At 40.0% G+C, this 17660-nt stretch overlaps 1 protein-coding gene across 2 annotated transcripts in view; it reads right to left on the bottom strand.

The window, feature by feature from the left end:
- The window catches only part of mtpn (myotrophin), a 29384-nt gene extending 12000 nt beyond the window's left edge, over positions 1–17384 (bottom strand). For both annotated transcript variants that reach the window (XR_014870158.1, XM_085137721.1), the window contains exons 1-3: positions 17011–17384; positions 13718–13831; positions 11710–11793 (exon numbers count right to left, since the gene is read on the bottom strand). Coding sequence is in view for 1 of the 2 variants with exons in the window: in XM_085137721.1 (XP_084993847.1) it covers positions 11710–11793; positions 13718–13831; positions 17011–17082 (270 nt within the window). In the remaining variant the exon portion in view is untranslated. The remainder of the gene's footprint in view (positions 1–11709; positions 11794–13717; positions 13832–17010) is intronic.
- Between the last annotated feature and the right edge of the window lie 276 nt (positions 17385–17660).

Here is a 17660-nt window from a genome sequence, read left to right as displayed (position 1 = left end):
TAATGACATCTGCTCAAACGTGACAGTCAAATACTGCATTGATAACGCCGCCGTGAACAATGTCCAAGCTTGCGTGGCTACTTAAGAGCCATACAGAACTAGTCAGACCCAAACTCCTTCATACACACTTCTTATTTGTTTTACCCACATCTGAAGAACTGGGAAGATTAAGGAAACCAAAACAAGGGATTAAAATCGAAGCATAGTTTTTGGACACAAATTGCACCAGCTGTGATTTAGTTTTCAGAGCTGAACTATGTACTCCTCAAAAACAAAAGTGTTGGCTGAGCGCTGAGCCTTGAGTAGATGCATTTGGAAGCCAAGCTAAAGCGAAATTAGAAGAGGTTTGTTCCAGAAATGGGAAAAGCTCAGTCTGAGGGAGGGGGGGAGGGGAGGGGGGGGGGGGGTTGCATACACATCCCTAATGAACAAAATCATTAAAATCAGGAATCTGTTGATAAAAATTCAACTGGAAAGAGGCCAAGTTAGTTATAAAGTATCTCACAGGTTCAATTGTTCTGGTGTACAAATGCATCTTTCACTTTTTGAGAAAGACGAGTGAAAAACTCACAGACAAAAGTTACGGTAGTTGCCAAAGGAAGAGAGACAAGACTTACTTTAGACTAGCCCCTTACTCATTTGAGCTGTGATAATATGTGTATTCTGACTCTGACACTGTGGCTGTGTAGTTATTGTTATACTTTTCTTTAAGCTGCAGGGAGTCCACCTGGAGGAGGCATGTATATTTGGTTCAATTATAGTGCAGAACCAGCACAAACTGGCAGGGATGCCGACGTCCAAACAAAGCCTTGTATTCACGGTCCGATTATGAATTTTACATCAGCCGAACCCTTGCATACTCAGGGACACAGGAAAGGTATGTAGGTCAATCATGAACACAACAAGGACAAGACTTTCCCTTGGTTGACTGCTTTAGGGACACATATAGGCTGTGGCATGAAAGATCTTTACAGAAAAGTGAGGGTGGTCATTCAGACATAAAGCTGCCACATTCAGAGGCCATCAGATCAATGGAAAGGAGTGCATGACTAAGAGGGGCTGAAGTCACACACACTGAGACACAAATCCATTCAAGCTTTGAGGGATAACAGAATCAATGTGAAGGAGATGGGAGAAGACATAGCCATTTAGATTAGTACGGACAAAAAACACAGACACACACACAAAAACAAAGAGAGAGAAAGAAACAGGCCACAAGTTTTAATGTATTTGTAGTGACAACAGATTTAATGGCAAAGTAGGAGTGGAAGGCCTTGCAGTGGAAACGCGTCCCTTTGTTTAGCTTGCCAAGTTTAGCCTCTTAGCAAAAGAGCTTACAGAACTAAGGCAGAGAGAGGCTATTGTTGCGTAGAGAAGCAGGGCATCAAAAACAATGTGCCCCAGTTCGAGTACCCGGTAGCAGGAGGATGGTTATCTGGGAGCAAATTCCATGCCACAAGAGCAACAGAGCATAAAGCGAGGAGGGGGATTTACCAGGGTTGAGTTGGTAACCTGTCACATCTACAGCTCTAATTGGTAAGGAAATGGAAGACAAAATGAGAGATAGGGCCTGCCCCATCGGAACATACTTCACATTTCTTGGCATAATGCTCCTGTCAACACTCTAGTTAAACATGTTAGAGCTCTGTTACGCAACACTTGCAGTATGAAGACTAGTGAGACCTGTTCTCTCACTTTTTCAATGTGAATTTTATACATTTTATCTGATTATTCTGATGGTATCAAACATGCCTGTTAGAGATGAAATTGTCTTTTTTTTAAGCATTCTTGCAAAGGATTACATAATAAAATTCACATCACTCCCATGTCTGTTAAAAATGATGATGGTTGACAGCTAACTTGTCTTAGCTGGGACATAAAACATGGAAGCAAGGAGAAACAGTGGAACAGCTCTCTTCAAGGGGAACAAAATCTGCCAACCAGCTTCTATAAAGCTCACTAATTAACAAAATGATAACTGATTTGGTTGTCTGTGCAGAAAAAAATTTAAGTGGGGCCAGTCTTCATTGTATAATGAAGAATTGATCTCACACAAAAGCTGTATATTATCAACTACAAAATAAACAATGACAAACTTTTTTTAAGTGAAGTTGTGTGAAATTGAGTCTTTAATCAAATCCTGCAGTGTTAAAAACCCCAAAACAAAACAATGGTTTTGGTAGCCAGATCTTTCAATTTCCAAAAAAGAAAAAAAAAAAATCCTTCCCTCCCCTACCTTACCTGCAAATAAACAAAGGTTTTCTTCAGTGTAATTCATCTTGTCAGAGATAGGGAAGCTTGCCAGGCAAAAACCACATTTTTTTTTCTGATAATAATGTTTTAATCTTTTGTCATTTATCACAGTTTCGAAGTCCACTCCTTCTAACAAGTTAAACAATTTTTGTTCTTCTGTCAGTTAACTTTCCCTGAAAATGCAGATTCATGCATACCAGGTACCTGATAACCAATTACGATAATCTCTTACTCTGATGTGCTACTGGGTAGAGCGATATGGCCCAAACTTCATATTTCGATATTGTTTAGCTGGATGGCGATATATGATATATACCTCAATATTTTTTTAAAACCAATAAAGTAAGAACAAAAAGGGAGTCCTTAGTCAAAGCTATGTGTCGCAGAAATCACTCAGAAATAAATTATCAGCATCTTGACGCTGGCTGCAGGTGAAGCGATGGGGAGGGGGAGTTGTTTTCAGTGAAGGAGAGAGGGGGGACAGAGTAACGTTGCGTAGAGACAAAAGTGGACCAAAGAGAGGCAAACCAGCGGCTCCACAAGTGTAATTATAACGCAACATAGACTATATCGATATAAACTTGTTAAACTGCAGGAATGTCTTAAAGACATAAAGACTTGGATGGCCACTAACTTTCTGCTTCTTAACTCAGATAAAACTGAGGTCATTGTACTCGGCGCTAAAAGCTTAGAAATATGGTACCTAACCAGATTCTTACTCTGGATGGCATTACCTTGGCCTCCAGTAACACTGTGAGGAACCTTGGAGTCATTTTTGACCAGGATATGTCCTTCAACGCACATATTAAACAAATATGTAAGACTGCGTTCTTCCATTTGCGCAACATCTCTAAAATTAGAAATATCCTGTCTCAGAGTGACGCTGAAAAACTAGTTCATGCATTTATTACTTCCAGGCTGGACTACTGCAATTCATTATTATCAGGATGTCCAAAAAACTCACTGAAAAGCCTTCAGCTAATCCAAAATGCTGCAGCAAGAGTACTGACAGGGACTAGAAAGAGAGAGCATATTTCTCCTGTTTTGGCTTCCCTTCACTGGCTTCCTGTTAAATCCAGAATTGAATTCAAAATCCTGCTCTTCACATACAAGGTCTTAAATAATCAGGCCCCATCTTATCTTAATGACCTTGTAGTACCATATCACCCTATTAGAGCACTTCGCTCCCGCTCTGCAGGCCTACTTGTTGTTCCTAGAGTATTTAAAAGTAGAATGGGAGGGAGAGCCTTCAGTTTTCAGGCCCCTCTTCTGTGGAACCAGCTTCCAGTTTGGATTCGGGAGACAGACACTATCTCTACTTTTAAGATTAGGCTTAAAACTTTCCTTTTTGCTAAAGCATATAGTTAGGGCTGGACCAGGTGACCCTGAATCCTCCCTTAGTTATGCTGCAATAGATGTAGGCTGCCGGGGGATTCCCATGATGCATTGAGTTTTTCCTTTCCAGTCACCTTTCTCGCTCATGTATGTATTGAATCATATCTGTTATTAACCTCTGTCTCTCTTCCACAGCATGTCTTTTATTCTGTCTTCCTTCTCTCACCCCAACCGGTCGCAGCAGATGGCCGCCCCTCCCTGAGCCTGGTTCTGCCGGAGGTTTCTTCCTGTTAAAAGGGAGTTTTTCCTTCCCACTGTCGCCAAAGTGCTTGCTCATAGGGGGTCATATGATTGTTGGGTTTTTCTCTGTATCTATGAAGCGCCTTGAGGCGACTTTTGTTGTGATTTGGCGCTATATAAATAAAATTGAATTGAATTGAATTAAACGATATTGTCACATCTTATATCTCGTATAAAAATCTAGTGTGGTTATTTTATATAACCACACTACCATGTGTGGTTATTGTGGTTATTTTATATAACCACACTACCGACGGACAAGCGCCTGTTTTTACGTGTTGTCGTTAGCAACAACGAAGGTAACAGCATCGCACGTCCGCTTGTTTACGTTCCACATAAACCTTTCACAATAAAGCTCAAGATCCTGTTGAGACTTTTCAAAATAAACTGAATCACGTGAAAGAGCAGATTATTTACGGATGAGAATTAAAAAAAAGAGCCGCCAGGTGCTAAAAAAATAAACCTTAGACTCAAACGTTAGAGCAGGCTTTTTCCTGCAGCACACCGTGTAATAAATACTCACAAAGAAAACGGCGGCCTTTACAACTTATGTCAAAAATGTAGTTTCATGCATCGGTTAAAACACTCGACTCCAGCTACATGACACGCAGCTGGAAACACTTCCCGCAAGTCGAGCTGCCCGAGATTCACAGAATTTACAGAAAATGTTACATTTTTGTGATTTATATCGTTATCAGGATGATAGAATTCTTATATCGGGATATGAGATTTTTTGTCATATCGCACAGCCCTACTTCTATATAATAAACACAACTGCATAATTTGTACCACTATATTTTAGGTTCTACCATTCTCATAATCATTACCTTCTCGTCACCAAACATACTGTCAAAAAGTGTATACTGGAGCCATGCCAGAGATAATGCTTCAAATCCGTATTTATGGTCGAGTTCCAGTAATAGTGCTGGCACAGTCTTCCTTTTTTTGCCTTTCAGGATACACCACGCTACCCCAACAGCCAAGCAGCTCACTGGCACGCTCCTGACACCACTTAGAGTAATGAGCTTTACTCAACTTGAATAATGACCCCACATGATCACCTCACTGTCCAAACACTAGCCAGTCAAAGACGTTGATGGCCAATTGAGACACAGACTAATGAACAAGAATAGACTCCCAGCGTGTCTCCAGTCAAAATAAGATACATCATCACCCTGGATTATACAGCTGTACAAAGCAGCAGTGGGTCAGTAATATAATGCCACCAACATGCCAAAATGTCCATTAAGTTTTCATTATGACTGTTGTGACTGGAATGCATAAGTCTTCAAATATTGAGCCAAAGCCTCACTCAAAACCTATTTGACGCACAAGATTTTCATCAGACTATTGACCTGCTGTCTGCAATCAAACATTACTGAGCAGTTAAAATGGCAAATTTTTTAACACCCAGCGATAAGGATAAGATCAATACATGTATTACGACAGGATGTGCCAGAAAGGCTCTGGATTAGATACGGTGGGGGGTGGGAAATAAAATCCTTTTATAAGTTTATGGTAATCTCAACATATGAAGCAATAAAGACTACAAGTGTACACTTTCACCCCCCTCAAAAAAAAAACAAAAAAACACACAGGTGACAAGTGAAAGATGTTTTATACTAGTGTGTGTATATATATATTATCTATACAGTTAGGATAAATGTTCCATCCATTCTTTGCATAAATGGCAGAGAGGAAAAAAGGAGGAAACCTTTAGGGATGTAAAAGACACAAAAACAACAGGAACTGACTTCAAACAGTACTGTACTTCTTCCTAGACAATAGCAAGTTCCCATTAAAAGAAAAATGTGTGTGTATTTGTGTGTACGCCCTCTTATTGCTGACCTAAAATTAACTGGCTGGTCTTTGCAGGCTGTAGTCAGCACTCTTGGCCAGGATCTTACAGCTGGGTCACCTTTGGGGTAATAATGGCCTTTCATAATTCATTAACAACAACAACACGGCACACAGTTGGGGGCAGGGGTCAGCTTCCATGATGCACAAGGGAACCACGACATTTTTAATCTGCCAACACAAGAATGTCTGACAGTCCAACAGTCACAATTCAGTATTCTCAGTGGGCTCCTTTTATCCAGTGCAATGTGGCAGCTGTGCACAGCTACAGGTGCTGCCAGACAGAGTGGATTTACACTAGCGCTATCATTGGTGTAGCTCTGAAATATCTATTAATCTCATGTTGGGATACATGGGAAGTTTTCAAAGCTGTCATATGGATATACTGAGACCTGCTCCCTGTGGCAACTATTAGCATCTAGTGTTAATTATTGATGGTACTTAGTTGGAATTATTATAAAATCAAGAACTGTGATGAATTAGGACAACCTGTCTTGTCTGATATGATACTAGCTTTTTGAAAGTCTACCAGTAGCTGGATAATTCATGAGACTTCAGTTTAAATTTACAATTGGGATCTACAATGACTATGAAAACAAGACAATCAACGTAAAATTATTCATATTTCCTCGTCATAGTCCTTGTCATAACAAAACTCATTTTTCTTGTGTAATAAATCACTCACACACCTTTTCTTAAGTTGCTGTGCTTTCATCCCTCTCTAAAACAAAACTTACCCAAAGGTCTTTGATTTACAAAGATGAGGCACTACATGATACAGCTGCCTATTTTAAATGCAGAAGAGCTTCTGACTCTCAGAAGGATGTTCCGTGACTGGCAGCAGAAGAAATTAAGGAAAATACATGCCAATAATGAAGTCTTTTTTTAAAGAGACAAAATGAGCTTTTAAAACCCAAATTTTTCATTGTAATGTGAAAGTGAAATGTGGCTGTGTGATATTAACACTCTTAGGGACATTAAATGCATCATCTAGTGACAGCTCAGATCTTAACTTGAAGTACACTGCTTAGTTTCAGCAAAGAAATCATTCTATAACGTGTCATCTTTCAATGCTTAAATAATAGCTCATTGGTAGGGGTGCAACGATACACAAAATTCACGGTTCGGTTCGGTTCGATACTTTGGTGTCACGGTTCGATATTTTTTCGATACACAAAAATTTTCATGCCTTTTTATTAATTTGTCATTTATTAAATTTTCACGGCACATTCTGCACCACCTCTCTGTGCGTTCATCATTTGTTTGAAGCCAGCTCACCTCCTGCAACCACTTTTCCGAGAATACCCGCTTCTTTTGTGGTTCGGACTCCTGACATTTCTTTGGAGGTGGAGGAACACCAAAGTAATTGCTTAAAGGAGCTTCTTCGACATCTTTAAGAGTTCTAAACAAATGTCTGTCCTCCTCCTGAAAATCTTATGTATGCAAACACGCGTTGCAACTTCATATCTTGTGCACGTTTTTTATTTTGACAGCGAATGCGCACCTGCGGACCACTTATAGCCCTGGTTATTTAGCTCGTCATATTGCAGCCACAGAAATTCTTTTGTCCATGAAACCATAAAGCTGCACTTTCTTTTTGCCTTATAGTCTGATTTGTCATAACTTTTCCGTTTTGTGGTAAGCTTTTCTTTGGCTGTCACGTCTTCACCCTGACCTGTCTTATTTGGCTCAGCAGAACTAAAATATATATCCTGCTACTTTTACACACGCATTCACATAACGCTCAGCGATTCTCTGCGCGATCAACCTCTCACATGTTTAAGCTGCGGGAGATTTCACTTGTCATGTTTGCATAGTAAGCTAACGATTGATAAGACGATGTCAGAGGAATTGGTGCGCAAATTATCATCACTCACCAATCAGTGCTGTCGCTCTCTATACACAGTTCGCGCTTGCAAAGTGAAAGCAAAAAACAAGCGCAAATTCAAACGCGATTTCAATATGTCACATATTGACAGTGGCTCATCGATGCCAATGACATAATTACCCAGCTACATTTCCGAAAGAATGCAAAAGCATTGACATATATTTTTCCTTCCTATGATAGGCCGACGAGCAGAGCAGGGCAGCCCGACTGGAAAAATCGCTAGCCCCGGGACGTCGGGCTAGCGATTTTGCGAGCCCTGTATCTGATTGAGGAATCACTCATCTTTGGAAAAGAGAGTTTATTACAGAGAAATGGCTCTTTCCAAAATAAAAGCTATACTATACGCTTCTTCTGGGCTATATTCTCAGCAGCATAGTAAACATATCAGGTCCCCATAAGGAGAATCATGTGCTAACGGCTGTCTAAATGACTCGGGTAAAGTTTGTATGCGTGCTTGTTGTTTTTGTCTGCTTCCACTTGTCTTTGCACTAGGATGCTATCGGGTAAATGTACAGTCATATTCGTTGTGTTCCCACTAGTGCTGTCAGCCTTAATCTGAAATGAGGTTAACGCCACAACACGGCAAATCTCAGTTAAAGAGCTACCGCGGATTGCCCCGTGTGTGGGGCTGGACAGCGTCAACACATTAACGAGCTAACTGCGCTAACACACTAGTTCCCACTCATGTAATTGAGCATTGCCTGGCACATCTGACATACTGTTTTACTTTAGTCCATGACACGCTTACCTTCAGGGTCATACGTCACATGAAGACCAAAATAGTTCCAAACGCCAGATCTGAATGAGGGTGGGGGAGGTTCAATTTGCCATGTTGCAACAAGCTTAACTTCTGTCTAGCTAGCTTGCCCTGCGCTCAGTGAATCTGTGTTCGACTACTCCGCCTAGGCTGCACTGTCGAGCGCAGATCCACTGAGCGCTCAACACAGACAGCACCGTCAGAAGGAAAGTTGATAAAATAAATTAAAAATGTTGTATTGTTCGATACATATGCGTACCGAACCGAAAGCACTGTATCGAACGGTTCAATATCGATACGAGTATCGTTGCACCCCTACTCATTGGATATAAATATGGTCTATGGTAGGAATAAAAAGCTCTGAGTCAAATGTATACTTAAGTCAGAAACATGCAATGTCAAATGCGTGCTGACATGCTAGCAATTTTTATAGCAAATGACTTGCTGTATATAGTTTCTTTTTCCTGTCCGATATTTCCTTCAGTTTATCTTAGTGTTGATTGCCAGCTGACAACAGTTTTCCGCTCTTGGCTGACTAGTTACAAGATTCTGGTGCCTTTGTTGATAGGCAGGACAGAGTTTGCAGCTGCGCTGACAAAAATGCAGGACTAATACAGCTGATTAACTGAAATCAGTTGGTGTAGCATACCACAACCATGCCTCTCTAACCAAACACTGTTGTTTCCCTATATACAGATTATGGTTTCCTCTTTTCAAATGCCTTCTTCAAAGTCCCATTCAACCTGCGAACCTATTAAAAGGTCTGTCTGGCTGCTGGCAATGAGATTGTAAAGACTGCAAAAAGTGACTTCCCTATTCTGTAGTGTGACCCCTCCCCACTTCCCATTACTTGATGCTACTGTGAAACAACTGTGTAGAGGAGCTTTCATTTACCCTGCCTCATTAAGCCTGGCTGGAAACAGACAGCTGCTCACTCACCCTCAGGCCCCTGATTCTCACTCTCTCTGAATTCTTCCCATATACACATAAGTCTGGAGCAGCCTTTGAATGATGCTTTTTCATGACATGATGCAGTCTTCCACAATGTAAACTCCACTCAATCAGTGGTGGTGTACTTGTGTCATTTTCCAAATTTCAAGCCAAACTATAAAAATTGACAAATTTGTTTGAAGCACATTTACAAAGCTAAGCTGTCTGACTGAAACATCCATGTTCTTTGCATCATTGTTCAAATAAACTTTTTTTCCCACTTAAATTTAATAATAAACATGTACCGAGATAGAGGACCCAGTCAACTACATACCTACCTGCTTTTTTTAAACATGAGTGTTATAAGGTGGAGGGTAGGGCGATATGGCCTAAAATTCATATCGCAAGATAATTTGAAGCATGTGCGGTAACGATATATATCGTGATATATTCTTTTCTTCTGTATAACATATTTTCCACACTAAAGCACACTTAAAATCCTTTAATTTTCTCAAAAATCGAGAGTGTGCCTTATGTATGAATTCTGGTTGTGCTTACTGACCTCGAACCGATTTTGGCGTGCAGAAATCTGTTAAAAAATGTTTTAGTACAACTTTGGTAAGCCGCACTGCTTGATGGATTGTCAGTGCATTACGGCTGCCATAGTGAGGAGCTTTGCGGAGTAATCTGGATCCAAAACTCCGTCCCCCTTCAGGTCCCAAAGTCAAACGAACATTAAGAGTTAAAAACGGTCTAAATTCCTTAATCTTTAATAAAATCATCAGCGTTGCTGCTTTATCAGGTGTAACAATTAAGTTTAACGTCCATGAAAACAGAATTTATTAAATTTAACGGAGTTAGAAGTTAGAAAGGAAGTTAGCTCACTAGTTTCCACCTAAACATGACATACCATGTTCTGACTGAGAGATTTTTGAAACTAATTAAAACGTACAGCTCTGCTACCACTTCCAAAATAAATGAAGACAGAAAACTAAACAGCAGTGGCGTTTGTAGGGTTACTGAAGTTGGACTACCTGGTATATAATGTTGTGCTACGTGATTACTAGCGACACAGCTATGTTAGCATAACATTAGCACAGTGAAGCTGAAGGATGAACACCAACTTTTTTTCCACTCATTAAAAGTTAACGTGAGGGATTCTGGTGGTTAGGGACAAATGCAATCGTATAGCAGGATGCTATACACGGGGCAAACGTCAGTCAGGAGAACAACTAAGATTATTCATCCACAATACGAGGTTAGTTATTAATATACTGCAACAACATGGGAATAGAGCAGCTACGAAAGAATTCAACATTAATGAATCAATGTTACGGAAGTGGAGGAAGTGCAGTTTCTGACTTTCCCCATATTTCAAAAGTGCTTCATCTCTTTGCTATGACTGTCGCCTGGCATAATTTGCAGATTATAATGGTTGTAGCCGCTGCGATGCTTTAGACCAAAACAGGCGCAGCTTGATGACATCATCAACATGCGCTATCGCGATAGAGCGGTATAGTCAAAATCTCTATCATTGGCCAAATTTATATCGTTTCTATCGTATATTGTTTATATCGCCCACCCCTAGTGGAGGGGTACACAGAAAAAGAAATGTGTGTGTTAAAATGAATGTGTGACATTCATCCTCCACAGGGCCATCAATTCAACTGCAGTCGGGCTTATTTGGACTGTAGTGAAACAGTAACTACAGCTGTCCTGATGGGTAGAAGATATGTCATTATGCCAGGAGTGCATACACTTTTGAGTCTAACATTCAGGTAAGGCATGCAAGAAGAAACACTGACTTTGTAAAAGAAAGCTCCCCACTTACAAATGAGTCTGTCTATCTAACTGTGAAGGAACTGCAGAAATGTGTATTCTATGGCCAGGTGACGCTGGATAGATTGGACGTTTATTATAGTATTCCTGTTATTATGTTGTAGTGTTATAGCCAATGCCAGCTGTGCCTGACTCTGTTCTGTGCCTCTCCTCACAGCTGTGACTAGATCTGCACATGGCAGCATGTATTTTTTTGGACCCAAGTAGCATTTAAGGTACTTCCAGAGCTAAACACCTTAGGGAGGCTAATGTGGAGGGATGGAGCAGAGACTTAGATAAAGCCAACGGCAGTGCTCCTATGAATGAAAGAAACAAACAACAAAAAAGCAAGTGCACAGCAGTGACAGTCTGTGATGCTCTATGAACATTCCAGCACAGCCTCCATAGAAATGTGTTAAAGGGCTTTTTGTCCAATGAGTTACCTCATCAGCACTCATGGCTCACATGGAACCACTGATACATCAGCATGCACTAGTGGGTGAAAGACACCAGTGCACTCCTTTGTGCAGATGCTTGCATACGCATACATGAACGCAATCAGGGCACCAACCTTTTCTAGCAGGAGCTTGACACATGAGAGATGACCCTCAAAACAGGCAGTCATCAGTGGAGTAAACCCATGTTTGTCTGGAGCCTGTGGAAGAAGAGGATGAGAGAGGAATGAGTGAGAAGAATACTTTTGGTCTCTGGAGGGAAAGCAAAGATTGTATATTGTTACACTTTTAAACTCTTGTTTAAAAAAAAAAAAGTCTTGTGATTTGCAGATACCAATTTTAAGCAAAGGGTGAGATGCACCGTGCTGATGTGCGTCTTCCTGTGCAAGGAAGATTTAGAGACTTCCTACTCCTGATTATTAGAGTTAAAGCATCCATGTCTTATTGTAAATTACTAACACATGATGCTTTCAAGGTAAAAAGCAATTTAAAAGACTTTTGTTGAATCAGGCCACTACCACACCTTCTGAAACTACAAGCTTCAAGGGGCCATCAAGGTTAAATGTGAGAAGGGGTTTTCTAGCATAAAAAATTTGGGGCTTTCAAAGAGGTTTTAGCCTCACACGAAAGGAAGATTACCTGAACTACTACTGAACTTTTTTTTTTTAAGAGGGGCTTATTTTACTAAACATAACAGGAAATGCATAGACCTCTGTTAAGTAAGGCAACACAGACTCACTGCCCTAACTGCAAACGGATCAATTGTGGTTATGTGCGTCACTCACGAGAAGCCCACTATGACCCATAAAAAACCCGTGCTGAGGCCTGGCCAACTCACTGGTAAAAAAAAAAAAAAAAAACAGCCAATGAACAGTGGGTATATGATAGGGCTGGGCGATATGACCCAAAATTCATATCTCGACATTTTTTAGCTGGATGGCGATATAAGATGTATATCTCGATATTTTTTTTAAGCCATAAGGTAAGAACAAAAAGAGAGTTCTTAGTCAAAGCTGTGTCCCAGATGTCACACAGGCACTTTTATTAACATACAGCATAGATGTACATGAAAAAAACTACTCAAAAATAAATTATGAGCATTTATTAAATAATGATGCTCCATAAATAAAAGAAAACTATGTTGTTTTTGTGCATAACAAAGAGCTCACAATTGTGCAGTCAAAATGTAAACTTAAAGACGCTGAGCATAATAACATAGACAGATTTCACAGCTGCTCTGTTCCCAAGTTTGTGACTGACAGCCTGGAGTTTGAAATCCTCTTCATAACCGTGTCTCTTAACAGGTGCCATTTATGGTCCTTATACACACACAATACGGCAATATTACGTTGAAGCACAGTACGTATCACTCCGCGAGGCTCCTCGTAGCCGTAATGCTCCGACAATCCATCAAGCCGGTGCAGCTCCGTAGCTTACCAAAGTCGAACTAAAACATTTTTTGACAGATTGCTGAGCGCTGCGTACCACATAAAATCGGTTCGCGGTCATCAAGCACAACCAGAATTCATACATAAGGCGCGCTGTCGATTTTTGAGAAAATGAAAGGATTTCAGGCCGTGCATGGCGTTAGCGTGGTTAGCTCGTTAGCTCGCTAACACGTTGACGCCGTCCAGCCCCACGCACGGGGCGATGCGCAGTAACTCGTTAACGGAGATTTGCCGTGTCCATCTTGTCGCTGCCTGCAGGTGAAGCAATGGGGGAGGAGGGGGAGTTGTGTTCAGTGAAGGAGAGGCGAGGCAGAGTAACGTTGCGTAAAGACAAAAGCGGACGAAAGAGAGGCAAACTTGTGGCTCCACAACTAAAATTATAACGTAACATAGACTATATCGATATAAAAGGTATTGTCACATCTTATATCTCGTATAAAAATATATCGATATTTTTAAAAAACTCGATATATATCGCCCAGCCCTAGTATATGATAAACCCCGTTTTATTAAAGCCAGGTTGCTTTTGTTTAAACAAACAATGTTTATTTCTAACCAGACATTAGACAGTCAAAGGAAGGAGACACAGGCTCTGTTATTTTTGTGGTCACTGTAGTGCTGAGCAGTAGGCAAATTAATGCAAAAAGAATGAAGCTGAGATAGTTGTAACTCTTACATTGATATCTGCCCCCTTAGAAATGAGGAACTCCACCACATCTGTCTGACCGAAGTCTGCAGCATAATGCAGCGGCTTCCTCCCACCATCGAGGGTCCGGTTCACATGCTCAGCCTAGAGAAGGGAAAAGGTACACATTAACAGGGATGAGATCGCCTAACTTGGCATTGCCACAAGCCAGTATGGTGTGTCTTAGTTTAAAAAAACAAAACAAAAAAGAAAACACAAATCAAAGCCCTTCAAAAGAAGGTAACATCTATCAAATCATTTTTTGCTGCTCGGACCCATAATAAAACACAAATCGGTCCCAGTGAGGGCTGTCAGTCCTGACTTTTTCCCCAGAAGTATATGAATAATTACTTGCCTGTATAAGGACGAAGGGAAGTGAAGCAAGAAAAGCATTCATCAGCTCAGAAAAATGGGTATACTATCGAGAATATAGAAGCATAGGAAGCCCTAGAAGATGCATTAATATCTTGTTACACAAGACCTTCATATTATAAACACCTGAGCTGTGGATGAAGGCTCAGGTGTTGGTTCTCCTGGGGCAACTAAGATCAAAATTAATGAGATAGCAATAAAATGGACAGACTAGGCAAACAGCATTGACAAATACTGTGCATTATTGATATCAAAACTGTATGCGATTACATATTACCTCAGGTTTTTACATTATTATTAATATTATAGTCATCTCCTGACTAATTCCTACATTAAATTTGCTACAATATTTACCATGACAGCATAAAATGAAGACTCAACCTGCTACGGATCTCCAAATATAAATTTTTCGAAGCAGACACATTGAATTAATATGGCAGTAATGTCACATATATATTTAGTTTCATGAAATAACTGTTGTGAAAGGACTCAATATAATCTTGTACATAAAATAAATCCAGTTTTATGTAGACCTAAAACCTTAAGGTTGCACTTTGAAAAAAACAAAACACCACATTTCTTTTTACTCTCTGCCATTTCTTGGGGTCAGATGAACATGGTCAGTTGCACACAAATTCTGTTTTATTACCACTAGATATTTCTGAAACAGAATCCACACCGCAGCACTGCCTTATCAAAAACATCCTTGTAGGTCAAATTCAACATTCTGAACACAATGTTTCACCTTACACCTCATCTTGCTAAGTCCTGTAGCTGATTGATATCAAACCTCAAACTTCTCTAAAAATGTTTAAATGTTACTTTTAGTGGTTGATAAAATTAAACGAGCTCCATTTATACTATAGAAAAAGGTTAGTTATTTTTATCTACATGTTTCGTCAATGACACAATTACAGCTGAACACAAGAAACCTCACTTCTCAGAAGTCACCAACTGTAATCATGAGCTCATGTCAATCATTCGTATTGGTGGTTTATATCAACAGTTCTTATAGTGCGGTCTTCACCTCCTGCAGTTAACACACGCACACAAAACTTCACACAGTCCCTCCCTACACTGGCAGCTCAAGTAGTTGATCTGCACAACACTGAACAACAATTTGTCAGGAATTTGAAGAGGTCACTAAAGCTGCCCTTTCAGGAATACTGAATGTTATTTGGTATGGCTACTAATAAAATAATAATAATGGTAATGTGGGAACTAGGCAGCAAAAATTATCAGTCCTGCCTGTCTGTAACATTAATACATATTGTCTGTGAAGGTTCTCAGTCACCCAGGTCATCGTAGTCAAAGGAGCTTGCAAAGAAAAGCGTCTTGACTTCTTTAAGTTGCTTGAAGACGTTTCACCTCTCATCCGAGAAGCTTCTTCAGTTCTAAGGTCAAATGGTGGACAAATCTGGGATTCTCTGCCATTTGACCTTAGAACTGAAGAAGCTTCTTGGATGAGAGGTGAAACGTCTTCAAGCAACTTAAAGAAGTCCAGACGCTTTTCTTTGCAAGCTCCTTTGATTAATACATATTATTAACAGGACCGTTATTTGTGTCTAAAAACTTGTGTTTTTCTTGACATCACAGACTCAAGGTGAAAACCAAAAAAAAAAAATCTATTAGTGACTACATCGAAACAGTGGCAAGCACTTTATGGTGCCAAGTTGAACAAGTATAGCCTTACCAGACAACCTAAAAAATAAATAAATTTTTTGTTCTTTTGGCGTATGTAAGAGAATCTTAAAATATGTCACATACTTGGAGACGGTATGTATAGTTTTGACCCTGTGTGGAAAGTTGTATGCTGTAAAATTATTCCACCCTGGAAAAAGAACAGTTGAAATAAATAGTTTAAAGTACCAAATTACCATGACGATCACGATGAGTGTATGTAAACAGTTTATACAAACACGTGATTAATAGTTGATGACACAAATAGAACAAGACACTAAGAAAAAAGAAAATGCTTCCGTCTTCTCAAAAGTCACCAACATCCTGAGCATTTTATCAGTCTTTAAGAGTTTGATCAAAAACTATATGTAGTTTTACGTATTGTAAAATTTACATTGGAAACTAGCATTTTACAATTTAAACACATTAGTGAGCTATACTTTATGAGGAAGCAAATATAGATTCAGTTAGTCATTTGTGGGAAACAACTGAGTGTAAATCATATGTGGCAGTAAAACTATCCAGCTACTACCAACTACAAAATCCGAATGCAGGCGTGTTTCCTAAGGTAGCTGTTTTACAGAAACATCTCTGCGTGGTAAGCATAGGCAGAAACCTTCTCATCAGGCTGCTCCAAAAAGAGCATGCTGGCATTAACGAACGCTGCTGCTGCTATTAGCCAAGCCTCCATCTCCTAGACTACAGCTGAGACCACCGCCCACTAAAGCTGACTAGACACTGGCCCTGTCTGCTCGATTAGCCGCTAGCATATAGCTAGACATTTGCCTCAGCTCTCTTAACAACACGCTTATAGAAGACTGTAATATGCGTTTTCTAGTAACGTACATACTGTGCTTAAAACACCCAGTTACAGTAACATTGTTACTGGTGTCAAGAGCCGTTACCCGTGTCACGAACCAACATGTACCATAGTTGGTTAGCTAACCAACAAGTTGCTCTCAGCGGAAAGTGATAATGGATTAACTTTAAACACGTCTCGTTACCCGTAAGACGAATTAAAGCCAGTTTAAAGCTGCACACATTACCGTTAATGTTACAGACCCAGTATGTCACAACAGCTTTTCAATTCTGGATTACCTAACTTAAAATTTCCCAACTCCAGCTAACGCTAGCTCGCTAGCAGCTCTACGAACTAGCGTTGATTACCTTAGCTATGCTGCCAGTAGTCAAAAATGCACAACAGTGGGAAAGTCAAATAACAGCTAAATTACCGTTTGCAGTGTGGCTTTGACCTCATCCAGGTCCCCGGTCTTCAGTGTCCAAATCAGATCTTTATCGCACATCTTTTTGTTGTCGGTTCGGTGTTGCACCTTCCTTGTTGTACTGCCGGGGGTTTGACAACTTATCTGCTAGTGTGTTAAAAGTTAGCTAGCTGAGGCTAGAAAACTACTACTCTCGTCGAGGCTAATACAGTTTCAGCTAAATAAAAATACTCAGAATAATAATTTTTGTTCGATATGGCGACTCAACGACGGGTGACGGGAAAAATGGTTCACGAAAAGTTCTAAACGGCAAAGTAGCAAACAGGTATCCGCCTTTCTGCAATCCAGAAATATTTCCGATGCCGTTACCCGGAAGAGAATATTTATGGAGAAGTTTATGCTGTTCTGTGAGGATAAGAAGGAGTTACTTAATGCAACGCACATGACTCGTTGGGGTTTTTGAATATCCCTAATTTGTAACAATTATTTACAGTTCCTGAATAAACATATACAGAAAAGTATAATTAAATAAGCTTCTACCATGTAAAGTAAAACGGAAATTCGTTCCTTATCTGGTTCTGCATTTATGTATTTTCGCACTTTGTCTTCACATCTGAGTATACACCTTTTCACTGTTTTTCAGAAATGTTTAACTGAAA

The sequence above is a fragment of the Neolamprologus multifasciatus genome, chromosome 17 (genome assembly GCF_963576455.1).
Source record: "Neolamprologus multifasciatus chromosome 17, fNeoMul1.2, whole genome shotgun sequence".
Lineage (NCBI taxonomy): Eukaryota > Metazoa > Chordata > Actinopteri > Cichliformes > Cichlidae > Neolamprologus > Neolamprologus multifasciatus.
The sequence above is the reverse complement of the archived record's forward strand: the minus strand, read 5'-3'. Positions and strand labels throughout refer to the sequence as shown.